The sequence below is a fragment of the Canis lupus genome, chromosome 36 (genome assembly GCF_048164855.1).
Source record: "Canis lupus baileyi chromosome 36, mCanLup2.hap1, whole genome shotgun sequence".
NCBI lineage: Eukaryota > Metazoa > Chordata > Mammalia > Carnivora > Canidae > Canis > Canis lupus.
In genome coordinates, this window is record NC_132873.1 from 20,778,534 (window position 1) to 20,797,564 (window position 19,031).

General features: G+C 39.4%; 1 protein-coding gene across 16 annotated transcripts in view; it reads right to left on the reverse strand.

The window, feature by feature from the left end:
• Positions 1-19,031, reverse strand: part of NIF3L1 (NGG1 interacting factor 3 like 1) — a 47,460-nt gene that overhangs the window by 25,343 nt on the left and 3,086 nt on the right. For 7 of the 16 annotated variants that reach the window (XR_012024841.1, XR_012024842.1, XR_012024840.1 and 4 more), the window contains exons 3-6: positions 18,601-18,763; positions 16,986-17,112; positions 14,839-14,977; positions 4,043-4,126 (exon numbers count right to left, since the gene is read on the reverse strand). Coding sequence is in view for 9 of the 16 variants with exons in the window: in XM_072812823.1 (XP_072668924.1) it covers positions 4,043-4,126; positions 14,839-14,977; positions 16,986-17,112; positions 18,601-18,763 (513 nt within the window). In the remaining 7 variants the exon portion in view is untranslated. Of the gene's footprint in view, positions 1-1,506; positions 2,645-4,042; positions 4,127-4,261; positions 4,500-11,295; positions 12,091-14,838; positions 14,978-16,985; positions 17,113-18,600; positions 18,764-19,031 lie in introns of those variants that run through there. The other 9 variants (XR_012024846.1, XR_012024843.1, XR_012024844.1 and 6 more) reach the window with 5 other exon arrangements.

Below are 19,031 nucleotides of genomic sequence, written 5' to 3' on the forward strand. Positions count from 1 at the left end.
TTAAGTGTCTGCCTTCTGCTCCAGTCATGGTCTTGGGGTCCTGGGATCCAGCCCTGCATTGGGGACCCTGCTAGGTGGAGAGCCTGCTTCTCCCTCTGCCTCTGCTGCTCCCCACCCCCACTTGTGCACTCTCTCTGTTGAATAAATCTTTTGGTTTTTTTTTTAAGATTTTAAAAAATTTATTCATGAGAGAGACAGAGAGAGAGGCAGAGACACAGGCAGAGGGAGAAGCTCCCTGTGGGGAGCCTGATGTGGGACTCAATCCCAGGACCTAGGGATCACAATCCATGCCAAAGGCAAGGCTCAACCACTGAGAGCCCCAGGTACCTCGATAAATAAAATCCTAAAAAAAAAAAAAAAAAAAAAAACTAGCTGAAGGCAAGGGGAAGAGAAGCCTAGCTCAGGATGGTAGCTGTGGGAAAGAAAGAGCAATGAGAGAAAATTTCTATCTGCAAGGAGCAAGCTCTCCATCTGCTGGTCTTTCCACAATAAGACCCTTAACAACCTGATACTACCATGTTCTGCTCAAAGAAAGGGTGATGAACATCAACAGAGGCCTATGTGTGGCTTTAAACAATTCTGAATTGCATTAATTTATCTTATGCACATATTGCTTAATAATTTAAAAAATCAGTTTAAGAAAGTAATTATTTATGAGAAAACAATCACATGCCCCAAATTAAGAGATATATCACAAAACAAATGGCCTATACTCTTCAAGTGCCAGTGCTCTGGACAAAGCTGAAGAACTATTCTAGATGCAGTGATCATGGACTAGATATCAATCAGAAAAAGAAATGCAACAACACGGATGCCTGGGTGGCTTAGTAGTTGAGCATCTGCCTTTGGCTCAGGGCGAGATCCTAGAGACCGGGGATCAAGTCCCACATCGGGCTCTCTGCATGGAGCCTGCCTCTCCCTCTGCCTGTGTCTCTGCCTCTCTCTCTCTCTGTGTCTCTCATGAATAAATAAAAATTAAAAAAAAAAAAAAGCAACAATTCTGATCAATTAGCAAAATAAATAGACTACATATTAAATAAGTGTTTGGGTTTTTTTTGTGGTGGTTGTTAAAGATTTTATTTATTTATTCATGAGACACAGAGAGAAAGCAGAGACACAGGCAGAGAGAGAAGCAGGCTTCCCCGCAGAGAGCATAATATAAGACTAGATCCCAAGACCCTGGGATCACGCCCTGAGCCAAAGGCAGAGGCTTAACCGCTAAGCCACCCAGGGGTCCCTTAAATAAATGTTTTAACAATATTAAATTCCTGTATTTGATCTCTTTCCATGTCCTTGTTCTTAGGAGGTTATAATGTCCTTGTTCTTAGGAGGTTTATGTTGATGTATTTAGGGATAAGATAAAAGGCCACGTATATAATTTATTATTAAATGGTTTTGGGAAAACAAATGAATAGAAATATATTTATACACACACTCATAGATATTTATAGACATACATACATGCATACATATATGTGACACAGAATATGCACATGTAGCAAAATATAACCATTAGCAATCTTTATTTTTATTCATTTATTTTTTAAGTAAGCTTCCATACCCAGCATGGAATCCAACATGGGATTGAACTCACAACCCAGACCTGAACCAAGATCAAGAACTGGATGCTTAACCAACTAAGCCCAGGTGCCCCTATAACCATTAATCTTAAGTGAAGGACATACAAAAGCTCATTGTACTATCCTTGCAACTTTTCTACAGGTCTGAAATTCCTCCAAAGTAAAATGTTATAATTAACTTTATTTTTTAAAATATGTATTCATTTAACAGAGAGAGAGCAAAAGAGAGCAAAGGGAAGAGCAGAGGGAGAGGGAGACAAGCAGACTCCCTGCTGAGCAGGGGGCCGACAAGGGGCCTGATCGAACAACCCTGAGATCATGAACTGAGCTGAATGATTTTTTATTTTATTTTATTATTTTATTTTACTTTTTTAATTTTTTAATTTTCAAATGACTATTTTAATTTTTATTTTATTTATTTATTTTTATTTATTTATGATAGTCACAGAGAGAGAGAGAGAGAGAGGCAGAGACATAGAGGGAGAAGCAGGCTCCATGCACCAGGAGCCTGACGTGGGATTCGATCCCGGGTCTCCAGGATCGCGCCCTGGGCCAAAGGCAGGCGCCAAACCGCTGCGCCACCCAGGGATCCCTCAAGTGACTATTTTAAAATTAACTGTAGGGGCACCTGGGTGGCTCAGTTGGTTGAGCATCTGATTCATGGTTTCGGCTCAGGTCATCATCTCAGGATTGTGGGATAAGGCCCTAGGTCGAGCCCCCTGCTCAGCAGGGAGTCCACTTGAAGATTTTCTCCCTCTGCCCCTACCTCCTGGCTCACACATGCACGCACTCTCTCTAAAATAAATATTTAAAAAATTAAAACAATAAATAAATAAAAATAGTCATATAATGCTGTAGGTATTTTGTCAAACTCCTTATACACTGAAAGTTGATTTCAATCTAGTACAAGTTTGAGGGCTTATACAAATTTTACATCTTCAGAAGAATAGAAAACAGATACTGGTCATGTGCACTTGTAGTAAGTTCAGAGAAGGAATAGTAACGGAGAGGCTTAGGAAGTAGCCATGGGAATAGCCAGAGGGTTAAAACCCTGGATTCTGGTCCTGGAAGTAAAAAAAAAGTAATTTTTTAAAAAGATTTTTATTTTTAAGTAATCTCTGTACCCAATGAGGGACTCGAACTTACAAACCCGAGATTAAGAGTTGCATGCTCTACTGAATGAGGAACATACAAAAGCTCATACTGAATGAGCGAGCCAGGAACCCTGAAAAAAGTATTTAACTAACTGCCTCTCTCCTAACCCTAAGGAGGAACAGAGGTGGAAATGCAGCACGTAGAGCAAGTGTACAAAGTGCCTCCAAATCTTTTGAATGAGCAGTCACGTTACCTATTAGATGTTATGCTCAAGGACAAAGCATAGAGCCAAAGTGCCAAACAAACACTGTCCAATAGAAATATATACCGCAGGTTAAGAACAAAGCAATGGGGACTGGAGAGGAAGGCATGACCATCAGGGCAGGAGCCATATAGTGTCAGAAAAAACTTCTCAGAGGAGGTATCTCAACTTATCACTAGAAATATAAAGAAAGAGGCAAGAAAGGCATTTTAACCAGAGAAAACAAAGGTTGCATGAAACAAGATAAACATTCAGGCTTGGGGAATCCCTGGGTGGCTCAGCGGTTTAGTGCCTGCCTTTGGCCCACAGCGTGATCCTGGAGACCCAGGATCGAGTCCCGCATCGGGCTCCCTGCATGGAGCCTGCTTCTCCCTCTGCCTGTCTCTTTCTCTCTCTCTCTCACAAATAAATAAATAATTAAATCTTTAAAAAAATAAAATAAAATGGAAATGCAGAAGGTGTCCCATTAATTGACATGAAATCTAAGAGAAATCATGTGTAAGAAGAAGACACATGCTAAACATCAGTCTTTTAGATAATCTAATAATAAATTGTTGGGGCACCTGGGTGGCTCAGCTGCTTAAGGCATCGGCTTTCAGCTCAGGTCATGACCTCAGGGTGTTGCTTCTCCCTTTCTCTCTGCCATTGCCCCTGCTTGTGCATGCTCTCACTCATATAAATAAATAAGGTCTTTAAAAAAAATTGTTAAATGATTCCCCCCCCTTTTTTACATTTTATTTATTTATTCATTCATGAGAGACACAGAGAGAGAGAGAGAGAGAGGCAGAGACACAGGCAGAGGGATAAGCAGGCTCCATGCAGGGAGTCACGTGGGACTCGATCCTGGGTCTCCAGGATCAGGCCCTGGGCCAAAGGCGGTGCTAAACCACTGAGCCACCCAGTCTGATTTTTCCCCCTCTACAAAGATTATGGTCTGTCTCCAATTTCACTGTAGTTCCTGTTTAGTTCAGGACTAACTACAGTTGTTAGATCAATTTATATAGTAAGTGCTATCCTAAATTCTATTTTTTATCTTGTAAAAAATAAACCAAGGTTGAGAAAACATACACACAAAAAAGAAAGGGAGACCCAAAGGCTGTCCTACCTGTGAGGTAAAGGTCGGCCTCTGCCCCTTGTAGCACCGTACTCCCAGAACCAGCACACAGGGCCACGACTTTGACTGGAGACTCTTCAAGATAAAACAAACAAGAGACCAATACTTTACAATTCCCCTTCATTTTAATATTACAATTTGTATCAAAAATACTTCATGTAATGCAGGTATCACTCCTGGTCTCATCAACAGTATATGAACTTTGCTTACTATATTTTAAAAAATAACAAAACATGTCTTCATATAAACAAGCAAAATTATTCTTTGGTATTGCATAAGTAGTCCAGCACAGGGCTGTTATTTCTTCAGATGTATGTGGCTGCACAGCCCACACAGGGTACCACCAAAGACTGCTAACAGTGCAGCTCTAGGCTTCCTCCTTGCTGCTCGGTAGAGTGACCTCTCCTGGGTTTCCAGGCAACATTGAGAAGTGGGCCAGGTACTATCTCTATTATCAGGTGAGAAATAAAAAAAGCTAGTTAAAAGTATGTTACAAATTAATATAACACATATTTTTAAATATCATATTCAATTTAAAAGAACATCTGGGGGACACCTGGGTGGCTCAGTAGAGTGCCTCCCTTCAGCCCAGGGCGTGATCCTGGAGTCCCAGCATTGAGTCCCGTGTTGGGCTCCCTGCATGGAGCCTGCTTCTCCCTCTGCCTGTGTCTCTGCCCCTCTCTGTGTTCTCATGAATGAATGAATGAATGAATGAATAAATAAATAAAATGAAGAAAGAAAGAAAGAAAGAAAGAAAGAAAGAAAGAAAAGAAAAGAAAAGAAAAGAAAAGAAAAGAAAAGAAAGAAAAGAAAAGAAAAGAAAAGAAAAGAAAAGAAAAGAAAAGAAAAGAAAAGAAAAGAAAAGAAAAGAAAGGAAAGGAAAGGAAAGGAAAGGAAAGGAAAGGAAAGGAAAGGAAAGGAAAGAAAAGGAAAGAAAAGGAAAGGAAGGAAGGAAGGAAAGGAAGGAAAGGAAGGAAGGAAAGGAAGGAAAGGAAGGAGAAAGAAAGGAGAAAGAAAGGAGAAAGGAAGAAAGGAAGAAAGAAAGAAAGAGAGAGACATAAATAAATAAATAGGGACACCCAACACCCAAGTGGCTCAGTGGTTGAGTATCTGCCTTTGGCTCAGGGCGTGATCCTGGAGTCCTGGGATCAAGTCCCACATCAGGCTTCCCACATGGAGCCTGCTTCTCCGTCTGCCTGTGTCTCTGCCTCTCTCTGTGTGACTCTCCTGAATAAATTACTAAAATCTTAAAAAAAAAAAAAAAAAAAAAAAAAAGACCATCTGAAGAGTTGAAGAATAAAATAACAGAAACTTTGAAGCCCAAATCCAACAATTATTTAGCCCTTAAGGCTTCTAGAATGGGCACTTCATTAGTGACTACTCTGTTTGAAATATTTTAAAGATTTATTTGAGAGTGTGTGCATGTGTGAGCAGGATAAGGAGAAGAGGAAAGAGAGAGAATCCTCAAGCAGACTCTACACCAAGCACAGATCCTGACACAGGGCTTGATCCCAGGCCCCTGAGATCACGACCTGAGCTAAAATCAAGTCAGACTCTTTACCGACTGAGCCATCCAGGCACACCTGGGGGTATTTTAAAAGAGACTGAGGGCACCCTCTGCACAGAGAGCCCTGGGATCCCCTGGCCTATACCCACCTTCAGCTATAGCTGTCCTGCCAGGGTGCTTTAGGGACCTCCCTAGCCCAAGCCCCACCTCCATTCCAGCTGCGCCAATGAGGCACCCACTGCACAGAACACCCTGAGACACTTGGCTTACACTCACTTTAGCTTCAGTTGTCCTGCCACGGCATTCTCTGAGAGCTTTGGGACCATCCCAGTCAATACCCACTTTAGCTACCGACATCCCACTAGGAAAGCCCTAGTGCAGAGTGCCCTGAGACTCCCAGTCCATGCTAGACACTGCTGCTGCCAGCCAAAAATCACACACAGTCTACTATACAGGAAGGCCCATACACAAGACCATTCCTTCAAGTTTAGGAGCAGTACCTGTTCTTCCTGATTCATAGAAATGAACACAGAGGGATCCCTGGGTGGCGCCGCGGTTTAGCGCCTGCCTTTGACCCAGGGCGTGATCCTGGAGACCCGGGATCGAATCCCACGTCGGGCTCCCTGTGCATGGAGCCTGTTTCTCCCTCTGCCTATGTCTCTGCCTCTCTCTCTCTCTCTGTATGACTATCATAAATAAATAAAAATTAAAAAAAAAAAAAAAAAAAAAAAAAAAAAAAGAAATGAACACAGAAAGTCAAGCAAAACGAGGAGCCTGAGACATATATTCCAAATGAAAGAACAAGATGAAGCCTCAGAAAAGAACTAAATGAAACAAAAATAAACAATATTGCCAGGTAAAGAGTTTAAAATAATGGTCATAGAGACGGTTACCAGACTAGAGAGAAGAGTAAAACAATTCAGTGAGAACTTCAACAAAGAGACAGAAAATATAAAAAATATAAAAGACAGAACTCTCTATGAGAGTTGAAGAATATAACTTAAATGAAAAAAAGGTAGAGGAAATCAACAGATTAGTGCATGCAGAAGAACAGGTCAGCAATCTGAAAAACAGGGTAATGGAACACACTCAACCTGTAAGAGCAAAAGAAAAAAAATTTTTTTAAAGATATTATTGATTTTGGGCAGCCCTGGTGGCACAGCGGTTTAGCGCCGCCTGCAGCCCAGAGTGTGATCCTGGAGGCCCTGGATCAAGTCCCACGTCAGGCTCTCTGTATGATGCCTGCTTCTCCCTCTGCCTGTGTCTCTGCCTCTCTCTCTGTCTCTATGAATAGAATAGAATATTGATTTATTCATGAGAGATGCAGAGAGAGAAGTGGGCTCCATGCAGGAAACCTGATGTGTGACTCAATCCCAGGACTCCAGGATCACACCCTGGGCTGAAGACACTCAACTGCTGAGCCACCAAGGTATCCCAGAAAAACATTTTTTAATGAGGACACGTGAAGGGATCTCTTCAACATCAAGCTAACAAACATTAGCATTATGTAGGTCCCAGAAGGAGAAGAGAAAAAGAGGCAGAAAACTTATCTGAAAAAATAATAGCTGAAAACTTCCCTGACCTAGAGAAGGAAGCAGACATCAAAGTTCAGAAAGCACAGAGAGTTCCAAAAAGATGAACCCAAGGAGGTCCATTCCATGACACATAATAATTGAAATGTCAAAGACTAGAAGAGAATTTTAAAAGAAGCAAGTGAAAAGCAAAAGCTATATATAAGGAAAACCCTAGCATGCTATCAGCTGATTTTCAGGAGAAATCTTACAGGCCAAAAAGGAATGTTCATGATATATTTAAAGTGCCAAATGGAAAAAAGCCTACCATCAATAATAATCTTCCTGGCAAGATATTCATTCAGATTTGAAGGAGATATAAAATGAGTTTCCCAGACAAGCAAAAGTTAAAGGAGCTCATCACCACTAAACCAGACTTACAAAAAATATTAACTTCCTTAAGTGGAAAAGAAAAATCCATAATTAGAAGAAAGTTACAAATAAAAAGATATAAAATAACATATACAAAAATATGGAGGAGGGAGTAAAAAAAAAGTCCTTTTAAAATGTGGTCCAACTGAGGCACCTGGGTGTGTCAGTCAGCTGGGCAGCCAATTTTTTTTTTTTAAGATTTATTTATTTATTCATGAGAGTCACAGAGGCAGAGGCACAGGCACAGGCAGAGGGAGAAGCAGGCTCTCCACAGAGAGCCCAATGTGGGACTTGATCCCAGATTCAGGGATCATGCCCTGAGCCAAAGGCAAATGCTCAACCACTGAGCCACCCAGGCATCCCCTGGCAGCCAATTCTTGATTTTGGCTTGGGTTGTCCTTGGATCAAGCCCCACATGAGGCTCCGTGCTCAGTGGGGAGTCTGCTTTTACGATTCTGTCTCCCTCTGCCCCTCTCCTCATTTGCTTGCTTTCTGAAAATGAACAAATGAATCTTTTTTAAAAAAGTGTTCCAATTTAAGTGACCATCAAATTATTATAGATGACTGGGTGCCTGGGTGGCTCAGTCAGTTAAGCATCTGCCTTTGGCCCCAGTCATGATCCTAGGGTCCTGGGATTAAGCCTAGTATCAGGCTTCCTGCTGGGTAGGGAGCTTGCTTCTCCCTCTCCCTCTGCCTGCTGCTCCCCCTGCCTCTGTCAAATAAATAAATTTCATTTTAAAAACTTTTAAAAATTGGGATCCCTGGGTGGCGCAGCATTTTGGCGCCTGCCTTTGGCTCAGGGTGCGATCCCGGAGATCCGGGATCGAATCCCACGTCGGGCTCCCGGTGCATGGAGCCTGCTTCTCCCTCTGCCTGTGTCTCTGCCTCTCTCTCTCTCTCTGTGTGTGTGACTATCATAAATAATTAAAAAAAAAACTTTTAAAAATTATAAATGGCTATATGCTTAGGATTCCATAAATAAACTTCCTGGTAATCACAAAACCTATAACAGATACACAAAAAGAGAAAAAAAAACAAGTATAACACTAAAGGAAATCATCAATTGTAGGAAAAGGGAGCAAGAGAAGAAGAAAGGAACAGAGAAGAACTACATAAACAACCAGGATGAACAAAATAACAGCAAGTACATAACTACCAGTAATTACTTTAAATGTAAATGGTCTAAACGCACCAATCAAAAAACTTAGGGTGGTGGAACAGATAAAACACAAGACCCAACTATAGGCTGCCTTTAGACTCACTTCAGACCTAAAAACACATACAAACTGAAGGAGAAATAATGGAAAAAGATATTCCATGCAAATGGAAGCAAAAGATAAAAGAAAAAAAAAAAAGCTGAAGCAGCAACACACAGACAAAATACGCTTTAAAACAAAGACTAAGGGATCCCTGGGTGGCGCAGCGGTTTAGCGCCTGCCTTTGGCCCGGGGCGCGATCCTGGAGACCCAGGATCAAATCCCACGTCGGGCTCCCGGTGCATGGAGCCTGCTCCTCCCTCTGCCTGTGTCTCTGCCTCTCTCTCTCTCTCTCTCTCTCTCTCTCTCTGTGTGACTATCATAAATAAATAAAAATTAAAAAAAAAATAAATAAACCTAAAAAAAAAAAATAAAAAAAAATAAAAAAAAAATAAAACAAAGACTAACAAGAGACAAAGAAGTGCATTACATAATGATTAAAAATCAATGCAAAAAGAGGATATAACAATTATAAATATCTACATCCAACATTGGAGCACCTAAATACACAGAGCAAATATTGACATAAAGGGAAAATCTGACAGTAATACCATTATAGTAGGGAACTTTAACACCCATTTACATCAATGGATAAATCATCCAGGTGGAAAATCCATAATGAAACAGTGTCTTTGTTTTGTTTTGTTTTTTTTAATTTTTATTTATTTATGATAGTCACAGAATGAGAGAGAGGCAGAGACACAGGCAGAGGGAGAAGCAGGCTCCATGCACCGGAAGCCCGACGTGGGATTCGATCCTGGATCCCCAGGATCGCGCCCTGGGCCAAAGGCAGGCGCTAAACCGCTGCGCCACCCAGGGATCCCTGAAACAGTGTCTTTGAACAACACATTAGTCCAGATGGACTTAACAGATATACACAGAACATTCTATCCAAAAAAAGTCCAGAATACACCTTTCCAAGTGTACATGGAAGATTCTCCAGGATAAAGCACATGAGAACATAAAACAAATCTTAATAAATTTAAGACTGAAAATAAATAAATAAATAAATTAATTAATTAAGTAATCTAAGACTGAAATCGTATCATGGGTCTTTTTCTGACCACACAACATGAAACTAGCAAGCAATCACAAGAAAAAAAACTGGAAGAAACCACAAACATATAAAAGCTAAACAACCAATGGTTAACAAAGAAATCAAAGAAAAAATAAAAAGATACATATAGATAAATAAAAATGAAAACACAACAGTCCAAAATCTGAGACACAACAGAAGCAGTTCTAAAAAAAATTTAGTGATGAAGGCCTGCCTCAAGAAACAAGAAATACCTGAAGTAAACAATCTAACCTTACACTCGAAATAGAAAAAGGACAAAACCCAAGGTTAAGGTCAGTTGAAGGAAGGAAATAAAAGATAAGAGCAGAAATAAGTGAAAGAGACTAAAAAAAAAAAAAAAAAGGAAAAGATCAATGAAACCAAGAGCCATTTCTTTGAAAAGATAAAATTGATAAACCTTTGGCCAGACTTATCAAGAAGAACAAGGAGGACCCAAATTTAAAAAATCAGAAATGAAAGAGAAGTAACAACTGACACAACAGAAATAAAAAGGATGAGAGACTACTTTGAAAAATTACATGCCAACAAATTGAACAATCCAGAAGAAATGAATAGGCTCCTGGAAATACACAATCTTCCAAAATTAAATCAGGAATAAATAGAAAATCTGAACAGACTGATTCCTAGTAAAGAAATTGAATTGGTAATCAAAAAACTCCCAACAAATACAAGTCTAGATGAACTTACAGATGAATTCTAACAAAAACTTAAAGAGAGTTAGTATCTATTCTCCTCAAACTAGTCCAAAAAATAAAAGAGGAAGGAAAGCTTCTAAATACATTCTACAAGGCCAGCATTACCCTGATTCCAAAACCTGACACTCCAAAACTACAGGCCAATATTCTTGGTGAACATGGATGCAAAAATCCTCAACAAAATATTAGCCAACCACATTCAACAATACATTCACCATGATTGGGCAGCATTTATTCCAGGGATGCAAGGATGCTTTGATAGTCATAAAATCAATGTAATTTACCCCATTAACAAAGCAAAGGATAAAAATAATATGATCATCTTAAGAGACACAGAAAAGGCACTGGACAAAATTCAACATCTGCTCAACAAAGCAGGTTTATAAGAAACATTCCTCAACATAATAAAGGCTATAATATGAAAAACCCATGGCTAACATCATATTCAATGATGAGAAACTGAGAGCTTCTCCTGTAAGATCAGGAGTAAGATAAGAATGCCCACTCTTCCACCAGAAGTCCTAGTCATAGAAATTAAACAAAAAACAAAACATATCCAAACTGATAAGAAAGAAATAAAACTCTATTTGTAGATGACATAATGGTATACATAGAAAACCTGAAGGCTCCACCAAAAAATGATTAAAAGTAATAAATGAATTTAATAATGTTGCAAAATACAAAGTTAATATACAGAAATATGTTACATTTCTATACACTAATAATGAAGTAGCAAAAAGGGAAATTAAGGAAACAATTCCATTTACAATTGCACCAAAAAGAATAAAATTGGAATAAACTTAACCAAGGAGGTCGAAGTTCTCTATTCTGAAAACTATAACACACTGTTAGAAAACATTGAATATAACACAAATGGAAAGAGATTCCATTATCATAGATTTGGAGAATACTGTTAAAATGTCCATACTTACTGAAAGCAATCTACAGATTCAATGCAATCCCTAACAAAATGCCAATATCATTTTTCACAAAACTAGAACAAATACTCAAAATTGTATGGAATCATAAAAACACCTTGAATAGATACAGCAATCTTGAAAAAGAAGAACAAAGCTGGAGGCACCACACTTTCCGATTTCAAGATATACCAAAGGTTTAATAATCAAAACAGTACAGTACTGGTACAAAAACAGATACATAGATCAATGGAACAGAATAGAAGCCAGAAATAAACCCACATTTATATTTGGTCAATTAATCTTTGATAATGGAAACAAGAATATCCAATGGGAAAAAGTCTGTTCAACAAGTGATGCTGGGAAACCTGGACAGCTACACATAAAAGAATAAAACTGGACCACTTTCTTACACCATACACAAAAACAAACTCAAGACAGTTTAAAAACCTAAGTGTGAGGGCAGCTGGGGTGGCTCAGCGGTTTAGCGCCACCTTCAGCCCAGGGCGTGATCCTGGGAGACCCAGGATCGAGTCCCACTTTAGGCTCCCTGCATGGAGCCTGCTTCTCCCTCTGCTTCTCTCTCTCTCTTTTTCTCTCTCTCTCTCTCTCTGGTGTTTCTCAAGAGTGAATAAAAAAAAACCTAAAAAAAAAGAAAACAAAAAAAACTAAAACAAAAACCTAAATGTGAGACCTGAAACCATAAAACTCTTAGAAGAAATCATAAGCAGTCATTTCCCTGACATTAGCCTTAGCAATATTTTTCTAGATAGGTCTTCTCAGGCAAGGTAAACAAAAGCAAAAATAAATTATTGAGACCACATCAAAATAAAAAAACTTTTGCACAGCAAAGAAAACCATCAACAAAATGAAAAAGGCAATCTACTGAATGGAAAAAGACATTTGCAATGATGAATCCAATAACAGGTTAACATCCAAAATATATAAAAGAACTTAGACAACTGACACTAAGGAAAAAAAAACAAAAACCTCAAATAATCCGATTTAAAGATGGGCAGAAGACCTGAACTAACATTTTTCCAAAGACATAAAGATGGCCAACAGATATGTGAAGAGATGCTCAATATCATTCATCATCAGGGAAATGCAAATCAAAACCACAATAAAGTATCATTCACACCTATCAGAAAGGCTGAAGTAAAAAAGACCAGAAATAACAAGTGTTGCTGAGGAGGGGAGAAAAAGGAACCCTCATCCATTGTTGATGGGAATACAAACTGGTACAGTCACTGTGGAAAACAGTATGGAGATTCCTCAAAAAATTAAAAATATGTATACCACATGACCTAATAATTCCACTACTAGGTATTTATGCAAGGAAAGTAAAAACACTAACATGAAAAGACATATGTACTTCTATGTCTACTGCAGCATTATTTACAACAGCCAAGCTAAGGAAGCAACCTAAATGCTCATCAATAAATGAATGGACAAAGATGCAGTAAACACACATAATGGAACATTTACTCTGCCACAAAAAAGCAGATCTTGCCATGGATGGACGAAGAGGGTTTTATGCTAAGTGAAATAAAAGTCAGAGAGAGAAAGACAAATACCATATGAGGAATTATATATGGAATCTAAAAAAACAAAAAGCAGGAGACCCATAAATACAGAGAACAGACGGTTGCCAGAGCGGAGGGAGAATGGGCAAAATAGGTGAAGGGGAGTTAGGAGACACTTCCAGAATGAATAAGTCATGAGGACAAAAGGTACAGCATAGGGAATATGGTTCATGGTATTTTAACAGCATTGTATGGTGACAGATTGGTGGCCACACCTAGTGAGCACTTGCTGAATCATTATGTTGTACACCTGAAACTAATGAAACATTATATGTCAACTACACTTTAATTAAAAAAAAATAAAACAGAGATGCCTGGGTGACACAGTTAAGCATCCGACTCTGAGTTTCAACTCAGATCTTGATCTTAGGGTCATGATCTCAGGGTCATGAGATCAAGCCTCACTCCCAGCTCCCTGTGGTACAGTCTGCTTAGGATTGTCTCTCTCTCCCTCTGCCCCTCTCCACCCCTCTACACATGCCCATGCACTCTAAAATAAATAAATAAATCTTTAAAAATAATTAATCAAATAAAAATTTTAAGTCTTAAAGAAAATAATCAAAAAAGCAGTTTTGGAGTTGGATCAGAAGTCAAATCTCATCTCTACCATCCATTTTCTTTGGAAACTAACTCCCATGAGTTGTTGTGGACTAAGTTACCTATATTTCTGAATGTCAATTTTTTCACCTGTAATATAATGGGAATAATAATCCTACCACACAGCTAACATGTACTATACTTAATGTGTGCCAGTCACTGTGCCCTGTCACATGGATTATACTACCTTGATGAGTCAGGTTTTATTATTACTGCAGTTTTTACAGATGAGACTACCATGACACAGGGGTGTTAAATAACTTGTCAAAGTCATGCAGCGAATAGGACAGATGAATTTGAACCCAAGTCATTCAGAATCTACACTCATAACAACTATGCTCCACTCACTGCCTCTGCAGTAGGAATTCACATACTTAGGACATTCAGTATGTTGCTAGGCCCAACAAATGTTGTTCCTTTTTTTTTTTTTTTTTTTTTAAAGATATTCATGATCCATGAGAGACACAGAGACACACACACACAAAGAAAGAGAGAGAGAGAGAGAGAGAGGCAGAGACATAGGCAAAGGGAGAACCAGGCTCCATGCAGGGAGCCCAACGTGGGACTTGATCCCGGGTCTCCAGGATCACGCCCCAAGCTGAAGGTAGGCACTAAACCGCTGAGCCACCCGGACTGCCCTATTCTGTTCCTTTCTTCTGTTCCCCAAGATACTGGGAAAAGCCAAAAGATAAGACACTGGCTACAAGACTCAAACTGTAGTGGATCACTATTTATCACCTCACTATAAAATATCACCAGTATTGTAAAATATAATATTTGCATTATAATTAGAGCAATAATAATTAACAGCTCTTTTCGTGGCCCATGGTAGGACTACATTTCATGCCCTGACTTGTACTGGCAGTGTGATTAATTCTGGACAAGAGTTGAACAGAAAACATTCCAGGCTAGAATGTTTAACTGATGTGTTTAAGACCCTCCGAAATGCCTCCTCTGCAACACTGATCAGCCTATGGTGAAGAGACTTCTGCTGACTTGAAATGAACACCAAATATGAGAGACATAAATCTTGTTTGAGCCAATGAGATAACCGAGCCCACCCTGATTGATAAAATAAACCATCCATCTTCTGTGAACTAATGTTTCCTGTCACTTATATTAATATAACCAAGAGCTATAACTTGGCCCATATACTACATAATACTACATTAGTAGGTACACTGGACAAATAAACAGTACATATTTACCTAAGGTCCTTCCTACCCCAAGAGCAAGGCGAACATGAGATAGTTTAAGGTGCCTTTTGATTCGATCAATCATGGTTGCCAAGGAAACAGATTCATCCAGTGTGCACAACCGTCCCATTCCAGTGTGTAGAAGCAGAGGCTGAAGAGAAACAGAAGTTAGAAAAACTGTCCATTTCAGTCCTAGAAAACAAACAGCAAATGCTGAGGACAATAAAATATGCACTGTGAGCTTACTATACCCAGTACCAGGCTAAAGTTTGGTTATGCAAAATGACAAAAACATTCTCTGATTTCTAGGAGCTCAGTGTTCTGTAAAGGCAAATGTTTAGTTAACTAACCACAATAAAAGTGCTTAAATACAAGAGAGGTACTATTTTATGGGAGCCAAAGCAATGACAAAATAAATGAGCTGGGAGTTCAGGTGGGAGTACTTGGAGGAAGTGGAATCAAAGGCTTTACGGACTTGTGTTTCCCAGACCAGAAAAAAGTTTAAAAAAAAAAAAAAAAAAGAAAGGAGTGATGTCAGGTGCAGTGTGGTAGGAAAGGGATAGGTGAAATGTGTAAAGGCATGAGCTCAGACACTATAGCTGGTGTGCAGAGCAAGGGATGGGGACAGAAGCCATAGCTAGTCATGAAGGGCTTTGTACATTATGCTAAAAATCATGGGCTGTCTCTTGTAGGGGCTCACTAGCAAGACTACTCATGTCCCAGATGATGAAAGATCAGAATTTCAAGTACTATGGTGACAAAGCAAATAAAGAAGAGAAACAGTTCAGACTTGGGGACAAACTAAGCAGGGCTTGGATTTAGGAGAGGCAAAGCAGGTTGCAGAAACTTGCAAAGTAAGGTAGATGATGATGCCATCAATGAAATAGAAAAAATATGTAAAGGGTTGATGTAGGGGCACCTGAGTGGCTCAGTCAGTTAAGTGTCCAACTGTTGATTTTGGCTCGGGTAATAATCTCAGGGTGGAGCCTGCTGAAGATTCTTTCTCTCTCTCTGCCCCTCCTTCCAAACCCTGCTTTCACGGGTGCACACGTTCTCTCTCAAAAATAAATAAATAAACAAATAAATATATAGAGGACGAGGTCAATATTTGTTATGTGCTGAAGTACCTGTGGGATCCATTAAGTGGAAATGTCCAGAGAGTCCTTGGAAATATGGGTTTTTAAACTTTTTATCTTAAGAAAGCATTCTGAGCCAGAACATCAAGATACAGGAATCATCTTATGAATTGTAGTCAGGTAAAAGGAGCAAATAAAATGGTCCAGGCAGAGGGTATAAAAGGGATAGAACCTGTAACTGAGTCTCTAACCCTAAAAAGTACTGCTATGTAATACTGGGTATCAACTATACTTCAATAAAAAAACAGAATTTTTAAAATTATTTTTTAGAGAGTGCACATGTGAGTGGGAGGGGAGTGGGAGAGATAATTTTAAGCAGGCTCCATGCCCAGCATAGAACCCTACCTCATGACCCTGAGATCATGACCTGAGCCAAAATCAAGTCAGAGACTTAATGTACTGAGCCACTCAGGTACCCCCAAAACCAGAACTTAAAAAAAAAAATACACACACACATATATATACTGCACTGCTAGGACCTGAATGTGTCTGTCCACACAAATTCATATGCTGAAATCCTAACCCCCAAAGACGATGGTATTAGGAGGCAGAGACCTTGGGGGAGGGTACTTAAGTCATGAGAGGGGAGCTGAAATGACTGGGGTTTGCTTCTAAAATAGGCTCCAAGACAGATCCCAGTCCTTCCCATTATGTGAGGACACACAGAGAAGGCAATGCTGGACTACCAGGAAGTGAGCCCTCACCAGATACCACTCCAAATCCGTTGATACCATGATCTTAGACTTCATAACCTCCAGAACTGTAAGAAATAAATTTCTGTTGTTCATAAGCTATTCATAAGCTGGGGTATTTTGTCCCAAATTGTTATAGCAGCCTGAATGAACTAAAACATCTACCAACACTTTCCCACTCCTGGCATGTCTCCCTTTCTCAATATATTCTCCAGGGTATTTTATCCCTCAACACCACCTTGTGCTTCTTTATGTAAAAGTCAATAGCCGGTCAATCTAACAATTGATAATGATCTATCAATAAAAATGCACAGTAATATATTTTTATTACCTTCTCCAGTGACAGAATTTCAGTCTTCTGATAGAATTGTTTGCTCTGGGAAAGAAATGCCACCACCTGTATCAAAGCCTCCTGACTACAATTCAGACTAATCCTTGTTTGTTCTTCATTATCAGTCCTATTTAAAGAAAAAAAAAATCACTTGCTGCTTTAGGATAAATGTAAATGAGATGTAGTTTTTGGTAAAGATTTTGTTTACTTGAGAGAAAAAGAGAGTGAGAGAGTGTGCTCACGGAAAATGGGATGGGGGTGGTGGTGAGAAAATCCCAAACTGACTTTGTGCTGAACTTGGACCTCACTGCCACAGGAGCTCAATCTCGTAACCCTGAGACCTGAGCTGAATCCAAGACTCGAATGCTTAATCAGATGCTTAACCAACTGAGCCACCCAAGCACCCTGTGAAACATATTTTGAACGATCTATGGTTTACAACCTCCTATAAGATAGATTAGATTACATGAAATTTAGGAATCAATCCCAAATCAAACTATTTTCTAGAATAATATTTTTCAAATTTCAGCATGCATCAAAATCTCCTTGCAGACTTTTTAAGATTTGAGACACAGAACACAAGAGAGAGGGGCAAAGGGAGAGGGAGAGACAATCTCAAGCAGTCTCTGCATTCAGTGGGGAGCCTGACAACAAGGCTCAATCTCATGACTCTGAGATTATGACCTGGGCGGAAACCAAGAGTTGGACACTTAACTCACTGTGCACCCAGGCACCACAAAAATCTCCTTGTAGACTTATTAAAAACACAGATTGAACTCTCCCCTCAGGGTTTCAGATCCAGTAGGTCTATTAGGGATCTGAGAGTTTAACTTTCTAACAGTTCCAGGTGATGCTGATGTTGCTGACCCAGAGACCTCACTTTGAAACCACTGTTATAGGGACACCTTAATGGCTCAGCAGTTGAGCATCTGCTTTTGGCTCAGGGCATTATCCTAGAGTCCTGGTATCGAGTCACGATAGGGAGCCTGCTTCTCCCTCTGCCTGTGTCTCTGCCTCTCTCTGTGTGTGTCTCATGAACAAATAAATAAAATCTTAAAAAAAAAAAAAAAAAAAAGGAGAGAGAGTAAACCTATGTAATGTGTTACCAGTAGGGTTTATCTAGGGATGCCTGGGTGGCTCAGTGGTTGAGCATCTGCCTTTGGCTCAGGGCGTGATCCTGGGGTCCTGGGATCAAGTCTCACATCAGGCTCCCTGCAGGGAGCCTGCTTCTCTTTCTACCTATGTCTCTGCCTTTCTCTGTGTCTCTCATAAATAAATACAATCTCAAAACAAAAGTTGTTTTAAGGGTTTACCTATATCTATATCTATATCCTCTCAAGTAAAAACCACCACCTTTCAACATTAACAGGAGAATTAGAAATATTGTAAGTAAAAGGTGTAGCATAGTCCTTCCCACATAGAAAACAGTGTTACTTGTCATTTTTATTGTTTTGAAAGGGTCCCATGGAGCACCCACATGCAAATGAGAAGTAGGCAGCCTTAGAAACCCGCCCTGGGGGAAAACAATTTGTTTCAGACCTAAATACTGGGGTTATAGAATTTATAAGGAAGATTCATACAAATACACATAAAAAAGGAGGAAAATATATCGTACCTAGTAGAAAAAGAAGTGACAGAAACATCTGCAATTCGTTTCACTGCAGAAATAACTTTGTCCAGGTCTTCGGTACCATTAACACTGAATTCTACTCTGTGTGTTCCCGTTGTAGGGTAGTTGGGAGCTCTGGAAGGATGTATGGGCCTGGAGGTGCAAACTCCTGGGGAAAAATTGTGTGCTTTTTTTTAATTAAAAAGAGAAACCATTATGGGCACAACTTTTAAAAAATGAGTTTTTAAAGACTGATTCTCAGATACTTATATAATATATACACACACATCTCTTACCTATACATCCAAGAGCCCCCATATTCTAGGGATTTAGCACAGACATACAAAACCAAATTTACTTTCAAAATTATTTTCCAGAACTCTTAAATATCACAAAAACTTGACTCATGAATTCTTAGAGGATGTACAGAATTGTGA